Genomic DNA, 17,297 nt, shown 5'->3' with positions numbered 1-17,297 from the left:
ACAAAACATGAAAAATTCTGTTACCGCAAAGATTAAGTTTGTTATAGTAATAATTTTAATGGTCATGATAGATCAGTTGGGATAAATAATTAATTTAAGCATTTTTCTTAGAAACACAATAAACAAACAAATGGTACGTTAATTTATTAATTGTGTAAAAAACGGTGTGATAGTTTAACTAATATTGTTTTGTAACATATATTCTCACATGCCAAGCATAGAATAAGTGACATAGTTTTTATGTTTTTCATGTATTCAAATTAGTAAATGTTATTATAGCTCTATTCCTTTTAAAGGAATAGATCTATAACTAGTTATAACTTGTTAACTAGTAAACAACTTACAGTCCTTGTGATTGCTATTATTTTATAGGTAGCTTATCTTCTTATGTACATTTTTTAAGAAAAATAAAGAAAAAATCTTGAAGTGAAAAAAAAAATTATTCAACATTTATGCAGGATTTGAAAAATACTAATTCAGTTGTTTCTTTTTTGTTTGTTTGCATGTGCAAAATGATTCCCACTATTTATTTTTAGAACACCTTATTATGATTGACATATTTAAACATTATTAAACATCAGATCTGTCTGCCATGCGGCTAAAAAGGACTGTTTATTCAGGTGGACAGAACATTTCCTTTAACTCATTTTAGTTTATGCACCAAAATCATTTACCTTCTGTCAGTATTAAAATGATAATGTTTAATTTTTCTACTGAAACTTGTTCACTTATTAAATAGTAAAAAAGTAAATATAATTAGCTCTATGATGTACAGTATATAAAATGTAGCTTTGCTTGTTGTGTTTATAAAAGTAGGGGATGCACCATTATTTTTTCACAGCATGTTCAATATTGCATTATTTAATAATAACAATTGTATTGTATATTGTATGTTGTACCGACAATAATAGCGTATAATGATTGGGAAATACAGTACATGATTTGGAATGAATTCAAATTTGCAGCAAATTTGGATGTTCTTACCTCTGTTTTCTCACCTCACATCAGACTTTAAGTTTAACAGGAGTCAGGAAAGCATTTATGGCTGCAATGCATCTGGATCTGCGAGGTTTGGGTCAGACTCAGGAGGCTTTCTATCCAAATATATGTAGTGTTTTCTTTGTCTATCTGCTTGGACATTCATATGCAAAATAGTTCTCTAGAAAAAGACACTACATTAGCAATAATATTGAATAAACTAAATGGCAATAAACCTAAAAACAGACTGATGGAGGTGAATCATGGCCATTACCTTTAAAATATTATTCTGTGAGTTAGACACATTTGTTTAATTTGAACTTTCCAAGTTAATATCTATCTTTTTCTGTTTGACAAAACCTCTTAAACCTTAAGTAAACTTAAATAGTTCATAAGTTATAAAACATATTACTGTAAGTCATCCCCAGTAAGTGAGGACACATTTAAATATAAACCTTATCATATCTTTTTTTTTTTTTTACCAAAAGATTAAGATTCACTTATTTGTCCCATGTACCTTAGAGCATAGTGAAATATTTTTTTTGCACATCCCAGGAAGGTCTGATCAGAGAGCAGGGTCAGCCAGGATATAGCACCCCTTGAGCAGAGAGGGTTAAGGGCCTTGCTTAATGGCTTAACAGGGGCAATTGGGCTGAAACCTCTAACCTCCTGATCAGTAACCTAGAGTAAACTAACTGTTTGAAAAAACAAACAAAACAAAAAATGCTTAGATTACACCCACTTCACACCCATCATGAAGTGCTTTGAGAGGATCGACATTATGAACAACTATAATCTGCTTTGACCAGTGAGTGGATCCCTCTGCAGTTTGCATATAATTCAAACTACTCAATGGATGACACCATCTCCACCTCATTTCATCTGGCTTTCAGCCACCAGGACAAAAATGACACGTACCACACCATTTATTTCCACTCAAAGTTGCATTCATTTTTGCCCCAGATCTTCTGTTGATTATGTACTGATCTTGTGTTTTATTGAACTTGTATTGAGCTCTCTTTGCATTGTGCATGTGGAAATGCTCTTACTTTCACTAACATAGCTGTGATTTGTACTGTTGATTTTCTTACAAGGTTATTTCACCATTTGAAATGAATCTCTGATCACAATTTTTTTTTAACCACATGTTTTCTGTGAAGTTAACAGTTCTTCAGTCTTCAGGCAAGGTTGTTTAATATAAGAGTTACTTACTGTATCAGTTAGGGTTAGAATTATTGTCGCCAGCCATTATTGATACGTATTAATCACTGCAGTAATTGTCCAATGTGTTTGCTAATTTACAGTATATCCAATGGCCAGGGAATGTATATTTGAGTGCTATTTGAAGACTCTAGTTTAGCATTCAACACCATCACTCCTCAGCACCTGATTAAAAAGCTGAGCCTTCTGGGACTAAACACCTTTCTCTGCAGCTGGATTAAGCTAGATTTCCAGATTAAGGCACCATAGTCAGTTCAGATTCTCAGCAGCTTCTTCAGCACGACCTGACTGAGTACTAGGTATCCCCAGGGCTGTGTTCTTAGTCCACTGCTGTTCACTCTGCTGTCTTACAAATTAGCAATACATCTGATGTTTACCAATGACACAACTTATCTGTGGGTCTCATCAGCAAGAATGACAAGTGCAAAAAGAGGAGGTGCACCAGCTAATGAACTGGTGCAGAGCCTACAACCTGGGAATGAATTTGTAATAACTGAAGTGCTAAGCCTTCCCACTGGAGCTTCTTCAGTTTGCCTCTGAAAAATAGCAGTGCTACCACAGAGCAGAAACCCATAGTTAACTGACAGAACATTTCTGCAACTACTTTGTTGTGTTGAAGTTGGGTGGCCAAGATGTCACTTCTTTCACATTGGTTCAAACCATCTCCACACTATGTTCACCTTGGAAGCTGACTCACTATTTATAAAATAAAGCAAAATAGGCTGTATCTTTTCTCCACAAAGACGAAATCTGCAGCAGTTGAAGTTGGAGGCTTCATGTTTTACAGGTTAAAAGTTATCTATTCTTTTATTGCTTTGGCTTCTGGGCCAGATAAAGGATACATTTTGGAATGGAAGTAAAGAACCTGGGAGAATATTAATGAAAGAGACACAGGGATGATAGGGAGTTGGCTCAAAGGTCTTTCATTTGCCGAATACTTATAACTAGGGGTGTAATAGCACAGAACATTTGGTATGGAAAACGCTGTAAAACAAGAAAGAATAAAGTTTAACTTTAACTAGAGGACCAAATATTCATAAAACTGGACAACCTAGTACATATCTGTAAGAAAGATAAATGCAAACTGTCTTTAATGCTACCTCTGGCCTCTATAAATAAATATTAAGTAATTTGGTATGGGTTATCATCTGCATCTGCTGAGCATCAATGTTTAATCAACAACATGCTTTGTGAAATACTGGGAAAGTTAGCATTATACATTTTCATGTACAGTATTGATGACATCTTAATCCATCCCCCTCAATCTTCCTATGCATATCAAAAAAGTTAAACATTTTCTAGGATGTCAACCAGACAGCTCTACACTCAGACAGGGTAGGTGAGGTGTAAATTCCATGTTAAGAAAGTTGCATTCCTTGGGTATATTACTGGGCCAGAGTGCTCACGAACACAGATAAAGTCATTGTAGTCAATGAAATAAAAATTTCTATTCGTGTTTCATTGGGGAATTGGATATGATTGCAGATCAATTACTTCCTAGTTTAAAATGAAAGTAAATGCCTTGAGTGGAATCTTTCCAATACCCATGCTCTTGAATAAGTAAGTAAACCTTTATTTCTGCACTCTTTCTTAAACACCACAATCCATTAAAACCTTTTGTGGTGGAAGTTGATGCCTCTGATAATAGAGTATATGATGGAAAATCAAAGTTTCACCGTGTGGCTACCTACTACCACAGGTGGAAAATAACCAACTCAGAATGCAACCATGACATACAGTAATAACAAGCCCCCAAGTTTGGATCAATGCCAGACTTTAAAAACATTAAAGTTGTTTCTATGTCTCATACCTCAACAGATCCCTCAGCATCCCTGGTCACATATACAATAGCAGTAGATTTCATGACAGCCCTCCCTCCATCTGACAAATTTTCCAAGTCACTTCTGACTTGGTTGCCTGGCCTACCCATAGCATAGCAAAAATATTTTTTTTACAGTATATTTAGGTACTTTGGCATCCTCTGAGATTTAGTGAGTGACTGAAATTCAGAGTTTACCTGCAGTGTATGGAGAGCATAATGGAGAAATGGGAATGACCACGACTGTGACATCAGGCTAACAAACAAAATAAAAGATCTAACCATCTAAGTTTCCTATGGTTGTTATACACATGCAACCAAAGAGCATAGTTACTTTCATGTTCTGAATGTGGCAAAAAAAAAATCACTCCAGAACTTAAAAAAAAGCTAATGCCTTTTCAATGGCTAATGCTTTCCCACGGAACACCAACCCCACTGACTTACATGCCAGGAATAGGTGTTTTTTAAGGAGTGAGCAAGTATGGGAACAAGAACATCAACATCTTGAATGGGCCACCCAAGCAATGACACATTTGTGGATGGATAAAGAAGAGGTAACCCCATGTATGAACCCAGTGACTGAGCATGGCTCTTCACAAAGGACATGCACATAGTCAGGGTGTGCAAAAATGTACCTCTTCAGTTCATTAGATCAAGACATAAGATCATGTCACATACAAGCTGGACATGTCATGTCAAAGGATGTGTGTTAATGGAGCCCTACACCAATGCCATTCTCTTAGAAGTTGATAAGTTCTGCCTAATACCAAACCTCATAACCAATAAGTTCTGTACCTGGGTATAGCACTATGTGCCATCATGATGAGTTTAAAAGAGTTGAGTGCATAAGCATTAGAGTTATGGTGAAAGCTCCCTTGAGTTTGTTGAAAGCTTTCTTGGTTGTGTTGTTCTATATGAGATATTTAGATACTTTTTGGGAGAGATGATAGATGTTGTGCAATGGTAATAATTTGATGTGGAACACTGTAAATCCTTTAAAGTCCTGAGAGTAGATACCTTGGCTTGGTCTATAAGCACTTCTTTGGAGCTGATATACCCTGGGAAGACATTTTCATAGACACACAATTCTCATTTGTCCCCCATTACAAATAGTTGATTCTAGAGCACACTCATGGAGACGTGACAAACGTCTCCGGAGTTTCATAGGAAGGCGATTAATAAGACACTGAAACACTAAGGACATGGACCAGTTTATACTGTATATGCTGTGCAGATTATGTTTAAAGAATATCTTAGCTGAACACTACTAATTGAATGCTGAGGTGACAAGTGGTAGGAATAACGGTACTTGATAGTTAGTCCTCATTCATCATTAATGGACATAATTATATATTTTTTAATACAAAAGCCTACTTCTATATCAGGTGGGAGATGTTGGGAACAAATGGTAAAAACACAACGTATCTCTGCAAGGTTTCTTATGTTCATCAGCTCCCAGACTGGTACAGGCAGGTTACTTGGGTTCACGGTTGGTAATAGTGTTTGTGTATTGGCAAATGATCGCTTGAGGATTTCTTGGTTGAGACCCTGACAAATCGTGGCCTTCAGTCTACCCCTTCAGTCTCTAAAATCAGGTTTCATTTGCATCCAATTTAGGCAGCTGCTGCTGTTGTTTGTATGCCACCAGTTGTCCATATGAGTGAGGCATATAAACAACTGGTGCTGATTCTGCTCTAATCACACCACGCACTGCACCACGTTCCCTCCAATCCTCCAGCACTGCTCCACCATCTCTCAGGGATCAAGGGCGGCATTCATCCAGGCTTTTTTCTGTTCTGGCACCTAGGTGGTGGAATGAACTTCCTTTAGATGTCCGTACAGCAGAGACTTTGACTATCTTTAAACGACGACTCAAGACGCATCTGTTTCTCCAGTACTTGGACTAACCCCCCCACACACACACACACACCAAAAACAAATCCTCTTCCCAGTTGTGTTGGACTAATGGCACTTAGTTATTAACCTAGTTAACCCAGGGTAAGTATTTATCCAGTGATGTAAACTTTAAAGCACTTTTTGTAAGTCGCTCTGGCTAAGAGCATCTGCCAAATGCCTAAGTGTAAATGTAATGTGTTATGCTAATCAGATTCTGCTGCTTATCTATGGAAGAGATAAAACAACATGTCATGTAATGTTTAATTTTATTGTTCAGGGAAACAAAGTTCAATAATCAGGGTTGAAACACAGTGGTGTTTTATTCAACATCTTAGATGCTATGTCTTCGTCATCAGCACCTTTTCAAGCAGTGCTTTAGGGCTCACTGTTTGGGGCTTGAAGTCCTGGGACAACAAGTGTTCACACGTAAGTGAAGGAAATCTGGCATTTTAAACTTAGTTTGCTATACTGTAATAATTTCAACAAAATGTAAAGTACTCTGGCTTACAATTTTTCCACTCCTGCATTCAGTTGTATCATACAGAATTGTCAGAATACTTACAGAGCCACAAGAAGAAGTGGCTTCATTAACAGTAGCACTGCAACAGTAACAAGTAATTCAAATTTTTTTAATGCTGTTATTACATATTAATAAAAAGTGTGTTTTCTGTCAATACTGGAGAATTCTGACATTATGTGACATCTGGACTCATATTGAGTTGCAAATTGTTGCATCGCATGCTAAGGTTGGCATCAATGAGACAGTTTGCATATGTCAGGTGCTCTTTCCAGGAGAATGCAGACCAATATTCAAAAATAATAAATTGATTTACATTTTACAGATGATAGCAAATTAAAAGTAAGCTAAAGTAAAAACCCCTTCAAGCCCTCACACATTGGTATTTAAACATGAAAGTATGATCTAATAAATTTTTCATTCAAGGTTATTATACAAGTTCAATAAACTGTGGGTTGATTTGCACATAGACTCATTAATGATGTATGTTTTAATTGTATTGCATTTGCTGAATATGCATCCAAAGTCAGTATGTTTCTTAAAAATTATTAGAGTATATTAATTAAAACATGTACACTGTTGATATATTGAACACGAGGGGCCGCAGTGTAACTTTTTTGGGCAAAAGGTTGGTGTTAAAACTCAATTAAATTTTATTTTATTTGTATAGCGCTTTTAACAATTGTTGCAAGGAGCTTTACACAATCAAAAGAATTATTTAAGTTTGTATGAAATGTGAATGTGTATGAATTAAAATGGTCAAATAGTCCCTGACGAGCAAGCCGAGGACGACAGTGGCAAGGGAAAAACTCCCTGAGATGGTAATAGGAAGAAACCTTATGGAACAATAAGACCCAATAGGAAGTACACCCCTAAACGTGGAAATTGGATGAGATTCTAAAGCAGAATAAGTAATGTAAATCACATGTCCACTACCTCCCTGGTTTATTCTCCTTAGCTGCATAGTACCAGTAAGAATTTAAAACTAGTTTAACCTCATTCATTACACTAACATTAAGTTTGTAAATATACTTAAAATATGTACATTTAGTTAGAAAACTAATGAGTTTACCATAATAACATGCCAATTTTAACCATTAATAATAATAATAATATTTTTTATTTATATAGCACCTTTCCAAAACTTAAGGACACTTTACAATGAGTAAAAAACAGTCAACAAACAGACAAAAGAAGAAAAAAAAACCAGACATGCAGAGAACAGGTGGATTCAAGTGTAACATTCGGAAAACAAGTGGGTTTTAAGTAAAGATTTAAATATGGAAATGTTGTTAACAAAAAGGAGAAAGTGTGGTAGAGAGTTCCAAAGTTTGGGAGCAATAACATTGAATGATCTGCCGCCCATTGAAGAGAGGCGGTACCAAGGGACAACAAACAAAAAAAACAGAATCGGGGGGACCTAGTGAATGAGTCAGAATGTAGGGGGCAAGCAGATTAAAAAGATAAGTGGAAGCTAAGCCATTTATAGATTTGAAAACAAGGAGAAGAATTTTTAATTTAATACGGTAGACAACTGGGAGCCAATGGAGATCAGACAAGATTGGAGTTACAGTATATGAGCAGAGCGTTTGGTATGAGTGAGTATTCTAGCCGCAGAGTTTTGAATACAGTATATATTGTAATCTGGAGATCGAGCTGGCAGGTAGACCAATTAAAAGGGCATTACAGAAATCAATGCGTGATGAGATGAATGCATGGATGAGAGTTTCAGCATCTTTGGTACTGATGAAGGGACGCAGTTGGGCAATGCGGTGTAAATGAAAGAATGCAGATTTAGTGACAGATTTAATGTGAGGCTGAAAGGAGAGTGTGGAGTCAAAGATTACTCCTAAATTTTTGACAGAAGTGGATGTTTTGATGTGAGAGCCAGCAATCTCACAGGTGAAATTGGTGGAAATGTTGCTGGTGAGTGCTGGGGTTCCGATGAAAATTATTTCAGTTTTGTCCATGTTAAGTTTCAGAAAGTTTAAATTAAGCCAATCTCTAATGTCCTTCACACAAGCAGAGATTTTTTTAATTTGGGCAGATGGAGTAGGTGTACAGATAGATAGAGTAAAGTTGAATGTCGTCGACATAAAAGTGATAGTTAAGACCATGACGTTGAAGGATCAGACCGAGTGGGATTATGTAAATTGTGAATAATAGTGGGCCAAGAACAGATCCCTGGGGAACACCTCGCTTCAGGGGGACGGTGGGCGATCGAAAATCCTTAACAGAAATATAAAATTGTCTATCTGAGAGATAGGAAAAAAAACAAGAAAGAGCAGTACCAGAGATACCCAGACCAGAGAGATGAGAAATAAGCAAATTATGGGAGACAGTATTGAAGGCAGAGCTGAGATCAAGTAGCAGCAAGAAACCAGAATTACAAGAAAGCAGTAGATCGTTTACTACCTTTACAAGTGCAGTTTCAGTATTATGGAGGGGGCTAAAACCAGACTGAAAATTACTTACCATTATTTATTTTACTTGAATGGAAATTATGCCCTTAGTTAAAATATGTTAATACATGATTAATTCAATTTATGCTCTTAAAGTGTGCCAAAATTCCAAATTTTTGAGTTAATTGTATGCCAAACGACGCTCTATCAAAAGAGACCACAGATACCACAGTTACCATTTCACATGCTACTCAATACAGTTGTACAAGCCATGGGTTCCATGACATTCTTTATAAAGCCCCACCCACAGTGGGCCTATAGGACAGCCTACAGTACTACTGTATATAAAGCCCAAATGATCACACACACACACACAATAAATACACTGGTGCTGTAACCATTCACCCATGCTTAAGTAAGTTTATGATAATTTATTTACTTTTTACATTTTTTTATTGTTAAACTTCTTTTGGGGGTTAAACTTCTTCTGGGTGTTTTTTAACAAACTATTTAGCACCAGCATAATTTATCATTATATTATATGTATATATATATAATGCACTATTTTGTTATGTTATTACTTTATAAATATGCACTAGTTAAATGTATTTTTATCTGTAAATTATAATTGAGGAAAGCAGAACCACCTTTGGTTATTCCAGTCAACCACTTACTAAATTACTTAAAATTATGTCCATTGAGTAATTAAAAATGCACTAATATGCATTAGCACACTTAAAAAATTAACATAATCTTTTTAAAAACTGTTTCGCAGATGTAAGTAATGATAAAGATAGATACGACATTACATAGAGAAGGCTCGGATGTGGGTTTTTTTGTTTTGTTTTTTTTCTTGCAATGTCTGCACAAAAACTAACTTCCAGCAAAAGACCTATTTTGCAGTCCTTAATAATTCTAGCATGTAAGGACTTGTGCCTCGTTCTATCGTATGCAAAGGCCTAGTTTTTTAACCTATTGCATGCAGAGTCTGGCCTCTTTCTTGTACCACAAAACCTGGGTTTGTGACAGATTTCACGTGTGACCTCAGTTTTTTTTTTTTTTTTTTTGCACTACTTCTAAACTGTAAAGGTGAGCAAAGAACAAAAACAACAAATGTCAGTGTCAGCAACTTTTTTTTACTGCATTCGTAAGCAGTGGTGTCAAAAGTGTTCACATTAATTACTTGAGTAGAAGTATAGATACTAGGGTTTAAAAAGACTTCCTTAGAAGTTGAAGTATCAAATCAAACTTTTTACTCAAGTAAAAGTGTAAAAGTACTGGTTTCAAAACTACTTAAAGTATAAAAGTAAAAGTAATGTAAGGGGGAAAAAAAACATTAAGGATAAAAGCTTAGGCTGTGCCACGGGCCTATATACCGCACTAACACCTCATTAAAAAAGAAAAGAAAAATGTGTTGTTTTTTTGTTGTATTTTTTAACGGCCATAGTGATTTGGGATTATGTACACTGTATTGCATTTTAGTACAATGCAAATATATTAAAGACACATACATGTGTACTACTGAGCATTAACATGTTTTATGGAGAAGAAGATATGATAACTAGTTGCCGATAAATATTTTAATGTTGCAAAAAGTCAAACTTCCTAAGCATGTCATCGGTAACCTTTATTGGAATGTAAGTGTGTGACGTGACATCATGTGCAGGTGCAATGGATCGCATACCAACCAATAGGGTGTCGGAATAGTATGTTTATACTTCTCATCCAACCACAATCAAATTCGGATTTATCCGGATGTTTTTGTTTGTTTTTTTGTTTTTTGAATGACAAGCTAAAATAAAATAGGAGTAATGAGGCTATTTTTAAAATGTAAGGAGTAGAAAGTACAGATAATTGCGTGAAAATGTAAGGAGTAGAAGTAAAAAGTCAACTAAAAATTATTACCCCAGCAAAGTATAGATACCCAAAATTTCTACTTAAGTAAGATAACGAAGTATTTGTACTTCGTTACTTGACACCTTTGTTTATAGGCGGTATATACATTTGAAAGCATTATTACGCCTGTCTGTTATGGGTAATGAGTAGGGTTTGTGGTTACTACCTTCCTGTCTGATTTTGTTATTGTATACGCTTCTTTTCTTTTTTAAAAAAAAGGTGTCTTTATAGCTCATCAAAGCTAACATATATGTCTGGTAAAATCTGGTTGAAGTATGAGGCCTAAGTGAATTTCATGGCTCCATCCTGGGCCCAGGCAGAATGTTATTAGTCTTGAAGTTTCTCATATGTGGCTGCACTGTCACATAGGGCCTGCTTTTTGAAGCCAAAATTGGAGACTAAAAATTGGAGACAAAAAAAATCTGGTTTTCTACGCTTAACATATACTGGGTTTTCTCTACAAGTCAGTTGCTGTGTTCAGAAAATTGATTGATATGACTTAAATTGGGTTGATAATGGGAAACCCAGCATGCAGACCTCAAAAAGAATGCATAAGGAATATGGTTGAATAAATGATGATGAAATTTTCCAGTTGCCTGTCACACTGGTACTCATTTAATTTAATTTCCAATTTGCATTCAAAATTATATTTCTGTTAACACTACACAGGCAAACAAACCTGATAGAAAATCATGGCATAAATTAGTATTTCTATTAAGAATAGAGTAGTCTGAGTCAAAATCCATAACCCAACCTCACTCAGTTGAAACAACTAATACAGTTCAGATTGATATAATTAATATTGGAAACAAGGATGAGGTATCAAATAAATCCAATTGGGCTATGTTCATTCAAGAAGAAGTTGCTTGAACCAAACCCAATTTGTATCCAAGACCAATTTTGCAACTTGTATTTATGACCAGGAATGCTACTTGATCCAGAAAAAATTATACCTTACGTAATTGTCCTTTTTTTTGCAGCCCCTTCAGCCAAATGGCTCTTCAAGATCAACCTAAAAGATCTTTTAACTGTCCTGAGGAAAATGATGAGACACAGAGTGAGGAATTCCAGTCTGGGCATCTCCTGACCACAAACACTTCTTGCAATCACTCATTTGCCATAAGTAGGGTGGTGGAAGGACAGACATTTAGCCACCAATACAATCCTACGACACCCAGTCTTACCCAGTCCCGTGAAAAATGTATCCAGCATGACCAGCTCACCAGACCCTGCCACCAGAACTTGTTCCTGAACCAGGTTGGTACTGACAAAAGAGATCTGGGTGCTAATCGTGGCTGGCATTTCCCCTGCTATCACAGTTCTGGAGGAGGTCAAACAAGCAGTCTACCATCATACTTGCCCTCTACTGATTACCAGACATACCTGAGTGCGGGCTCTGTTTTTCCCAGTTGGCATCCTTCCCATCTGGGTACACACAGCCTCAGCCTTAACAGTCTGGAACAGCCTGGCTCTCTATACTCTTTTCTCAGAGATGGATCTTCCATCTCCACCAACCAGGCGATGCTTTTCTCTGGCTTCCACTGTGGATACAATGGCCAAGCTCCACTCCAAGTAGACCCTCAAGATCATCTCATCCTCAGTCCTAAATATCAGCTGCCCCACAAACTTAAAAGTATGTACAGTCTCTTAAAAATGGAATTCCATTAAATCTAATTGTGAATAGTGTTTAACAAATATTAATATTGCATTTCAAGTTAAGTATTATGTCTTGACTCTTTTAATATTCCCAGATTCTGACCTCTTAGGATACACACATCCAGGTGGCAATAAAAAGTGAGTAGCTGAATTACCTTTGACAATATTGCAATATTGATAATAATAGGAATATATCAAATGAATTATGAAGTTAATACCTGGGATTTGGTTGAGTTCTCTAACTATTCTAGTGGATCTCAATTTTGCTTGAACCTTTCATTAGTGAAATGAAGACATGCTATACCAACATTATAAAATAACTGGACAAAGTCTAATTAAATAATATGTGGAAAGCTTGTGGTTGTGGCTGATTGAGTTTTTTACACCACAGGGATGCCATTTCTTGCAGACCTGGGCAGAAAAATCCCTGTAACACACAGCTTTCTTGGGAACAGAGTAAGTGCTCTTAATAGTCACTAGTCTAGAAGAACCTGAGGAGATATTCATGAATGGCCAGTGTGCATAATCTGCTACAAAAGGCTAAATGTTAAATAACTCTATTAAATAACCTCCTTGGTGATGCTTCCTCTGTTATGCTCTGGAGAAACCATGCTGAAAACAGAGACTGACTTGAGTGTTCATTTTTTTTGTGTGTGGTTATGCTCTGACCTGGTTTTATAATATTTATATGCAAAGTAGGGAAATTTTGTTTCATCATATCACATTGACATTCACTACAGGAGTTCCTCAGGTTTCGGCTATTGATCTATTTTTGTTCTCTTTATACACTTAATCATTGTGCTTAGCAATCCAGTCACAGGGCTTCTCATACCGCTGCTATACCGATGACAGACAAATGATCCTAAAAGACATCCTTATCCATTGAATTGCTTTTTTTTTCTTGGAAAACTAAAGATCAGCAAAACAGAAATGCCCAGATTCCTTTATATAGCGCTTTGTATCACACCATCTTTGAATTCTGATTGACCAGATGTTTTGTTTTTTTTTTGTTTAGTTTTGTCCAGCTATGTTACTTTCTTATTTCTTTACTAACAGTTTTCACCATAGGTAAAACCATAGGTTTTTACTTTATTTTAATTCACTTCTAATGCATAATAATTTTATAAATAACATTTCAAATTGAGTGTATTATAGTAACATGACAAATTGAGTTATCTGTCTAAGTTCAGGATAAAGAAAGAAGAAAGGTCAAAGAGAACATGCTTATAGCTGCTATAACTGATAATTGGATCTAATGTACATTAACCTCCTTAATTTGCAGATAGTCCAAAACATTATTCCACAACATTAAATGTACTGTATGTTTTGTGTTACTCTACAAGGGGTGTTCAATTCAAACCAGTACTTGTGTGGGGGGAAAGTGTTTGAGATATAATGAGGGGTGTTCAAGTCAAACTGGGGATTGTGATGAAATTTCTCTTGATTGAAGAGTTAAAAACTGATTGACATTTACAGAAGACCTTAAGCATCCTACGGTTATGAGACTCTTAGCCACAGTAAAATTTAAATGATGCAAATGTATTGAAAAAAGCCATTCATGCGTGAATTACAATCCCGGCCGAGGTGGCTCGGAGCCCAGTGCAGTTGTTCTTTTGAACAATTAACTAGCGGAACACCTGATCCTTGAAAAGCGACAAATAACTTGTCTCCAACTTGCGGCTTGAAGTTAAAAACTGTACAATAATTTTATAAGCACCAGTTGCAAGTTACAGGAACATAGCTGGGAGTTATTGATACATCGCCCATACAGTACTGACCTCACTGCAAGCCATTTCCAGGTGTTTGTGCCATTAATAGAGTTACTGGGAGGCCAGCGCATGAAGTAGGTATTCAAGCATTATGAAACACTGGGATAAGTGCAATAGTGTATCAGTGTATTATATGAAGATATGAAGGTAGTTTTTACTCAGAACTGTGTTCTGTTGTTCAGGAAAATCAAAAGTCACAATTTGATTTGAACACCACTTACTGTATATTTTTAAAAAAATGTCGACTTTGCAAAAGTAATTTTAAATCCTCTCGGGGGGAAAAAACAGTTCACACCCCTTGTGTGAAAACAGTACCCTATTTTACAGGGCTTTCTGAAAAAAATGTTTTTAGAAGGCCTACAGTAAGTCAAGCAGACTGTCAGCCATTAGTCCAGAAATGAGGGCCCTTGAAAATGACTTATGTAAACAATTAGGGTCTGTTTTTTTTTTTTTTTTTGCATTGTGTTAAGAAGACAGATAAATGTATTAGCGTTAACCTGAAAAATATACATTTTGGACATGTATTGTTTGTGCACTTTTAAAAAGTTTTTTAACTACTCTATCAATTGTATGAAGCAGGATTATTTTCTAATCCTAATACTGTATGTTTGGTGTTACTTTGTCTAATTGAATACTTTGCACATTTTCAACTCACAATAAAAAGAGTCTCTGCCCAAGGACTAAATGAAAATGGAAATATGTCATGGATGTACTAGTTTATTTCTATTGTTCTTGTCGCTCTTGCATGCAAAGGAAAAGTGTTTGTCACATATGAGGTGGACAGTGAAGATCATCTTAAAGAGATCATCAAGTTTGTGGTCTTGTTGAGGAACAACGGATTTGACACACACGTAAGAGGATATGCATCATCCTTTTTGGTGTTGTTCTATAAAACATTCTGAAGTGATCATTTTTTTCCACCTGTGTGGCTTCAGATTGATGTATTTGAAGAGCAGCTGTACAGCATCAGTAAGATTGACTGCATGGAAAGATATCTCAATGAGGTAATGACTATAAAGGGTTGTTTCCTTTATTACTCATATCCTTTTACAGTGAGTGGCTATCATGTAATATCTGTAATATTATCATGTAATATTAAAATATTATTATCGATCCATTATTCTATACAGGAAGCCAACACAAAAACAAATGTTAATGTTAATGAAATCCTTAAATGTATCAGATTTTTATGTTAAAAATCTATGACTAAAAAAAAAAAAGTTAATTACAGTAACTTGTGTCAGAATAAATGCAATTAAACAAACTCTTATCAATTTACTCTGAAAACATTATTGCATCAGAAGAAGATAATTTATATAAACCTTTGCCGCAAGTAGTGAGAGAAATCAACACCTTCTGACAAATCAGAATTGGAAATTCAACAGATCGGTGGTGCAATTTGTATTATGAAATCTAGCAGCTACAAGCCATTATTTGAATACAACATAAAGTGACTTGAACGACTTAGGAGATTAGTGTCAACAGCAAAAATTATGGTCATTATAATTAATTCACTGTCTTGTTTGTCCTTCTGCAGAAAGATTACCTGATTATCATGGTTATTAGTCTGAAGTATTTTGAAACAGTAACAGGTGCTCGTGTAAGTGTGGAATGTGATGAGAGGACCTCAAATACTGTGTATATTCACAAGCAGGTATGCAATGATTAATGAGAGTTATACTTAACTAGAGACTATTATGCTCTTGCTTTTAATATTTGGAAGACTAGATTAAGATTAATTCCTGTATATGGACTTCTCGCTTTGTTTTGTTTTTTGCTACTCAGCTTCAGAGTGAATTCATTCAGAATGGCTGCAGGAACTTCAGGGTTGTTCCTGTGCTTTTTCCTGGGGCTAAAAAGGTAAATGTTTAGCTTAGTAGTTAAGCTTTACTGCTAGTAACAAGAGGGTTGTGAGGTTAAATCCACACGCTACTAAGGAGAAAAGCCTGAAACTGTGAAAACTGCTCAAAAGCACAGCTGTGTGCTTTGACTGAATGAAATGAAATAGCAAATGAATAGGTGGAAAAACAGCACCAAGATATTTACAGCATTTGAATTGAGGCACAAAGACACGACAGTGCAGTTTGTTAGAGCTGGGATTCGAACTCACAACCCAACTTATTGTAACAAAATGCCACATGGAAAGGATAGATTTTTTACTTTTCTGTCCTTGAATATGTGTGGGCAAACATACAGTATAACATTTAAAAAAAAAATTGAGATATTATGGGGTGATCAAGTCAAACTGGGGCTTGTGATGAAATTGCTCATGCACAGTAAGGTGAAGAGATGCTTAGCCGCCGTAAAACATTTGAATGTTGCAAATGTTTTAAAGCTAGTCATATGTCCATGAATGATAATGCCAGTCATGGTGGCTCAGAGCCCACTGTAGTCATTTTCATGAATATGTCTAATCTTTGAAAATCAACCTAACTTGTAGCCAACCTGAGGAAGAGACGCATCTGTCTGTAAATAATATACACACAATCATTCACAAACACCACAATCATCACATTACAGGTATTCGACATGGTGTTTCTGCCCTACAGTATGAACGCTTCTGACCTCTCCCAAGCCATTTTCACGTTTCGACCATTAAAGGAGTTCCTGGGAGGCCAGCGTTTCAGGCTTGAAGCAGAATGACTCCACCATACTAAGAAATGACATTATATAGAGAAACATAGGTAGTTTTTACTCATAGAACTGGGTTCTGTTATCCTGCGCAATCAAATGTCCCGGTTTGACTTGAACACCCTTTGTATTTACTATACTTAAAATCACTTTTTTTCACATCGTCTTTTTTTTCACTTATGTTCCTCAGAGCTATGTCCCCCCTTGGCTGCAGAACACACTTATGTACAGCTGGCCAAGGGACCGGGATGATATTCTGCGCCGACTCATGCAGGTGGAGAAGTACAACCCACCACCCGTCGGCCCGCTACCAACCATCGTCTCAATGCCTCTGTAATTGACAAAGATGCATCTTCTTTATCTATCAACAAGAGTGCAGCAGTGACTAAAAGCTAAAATTTGCCTAGAAAATGGGGCATGAACAGTCATTATACAATACAGGTGTCAAATGTAACACTTGTCATACATAAGAACAGATGTATTTAAAAGTACATACACTATTATATGTATGT

General features: G+C 36.0%; 1 protein-coding gene across 1 annotated transcript; it reads left to right on the top strand.

The window, feature by feature from the left end:
- Window positions 1-9,232: 9,232 nt before the first annotated feature.
- On the top strand, window positions 9,233-17,291 carry traf3ip2b (TRAF3 interacting protein 2b). The gene is made up of 9 exons (XM_053513757.1): window positions 9,233-9,248; window positions 11,710-12,362; window positions 12,481-12,523; window positions 12,777-12,841; window positions 14,908-15,005; window positions 15,090-15,158; window positions 15,692-15,808; window positions 15,940-16,014; window positions 16,976-17,291. Exons 1-9 carry the CDS (start codon window positions 9,241-9,243, stop codon window positions 17,120-17,122), a joined length of 1,275 nt encoding a protein of 424 aa, XP_053369732.1. The 5' UTR covers window positions 9,233-9,240; the 3' UTR covers window positions 17,123-17,291.
- The last annotated feature ends 6 nt before the right edge of the window (window positions 17,292-17,297 follow it).

Source organism: Clarias gariepinus, chromosome 15 (genome assembly GCF_024256425.1).
Source record: "Clarias gariepinus isolate MV-2021 ecotype Netherlands chromosome 15, CGAR_prim_01v2, whole genome shotgun sequence".
NCBI classification, from domain to species: domain Eukaryota; kingdom Metazoa; phylum Chordata; class Actinopteri; order Siluriformes; family Clariidae; genus Clarias; species Clarias gariepinus.
The sequence above is the reverse complement of the archived record's forward strand: the minus strand, read 5'-3'. Positions and strand labels throughout refer to the sequence as shown.

Coding starts and splice junctions, on each gene's coding strand:
- traf3ip2b (XM_053513757.1), top strand. Junction 12,524..12,776: donor CATCCAGGTGGCAATAAAAA/GTGAGTAGCTGA, acceptor TTTACACCACAG/GGATGCCATTTCTTGCAGAC. Junction 15,006..15,089: donor ACAACGGATTTGACACACAC/GTAAGAGGATAT, acceptor GTGTGGCTTCAG/ATTGATGTATTTGAAGAGCA.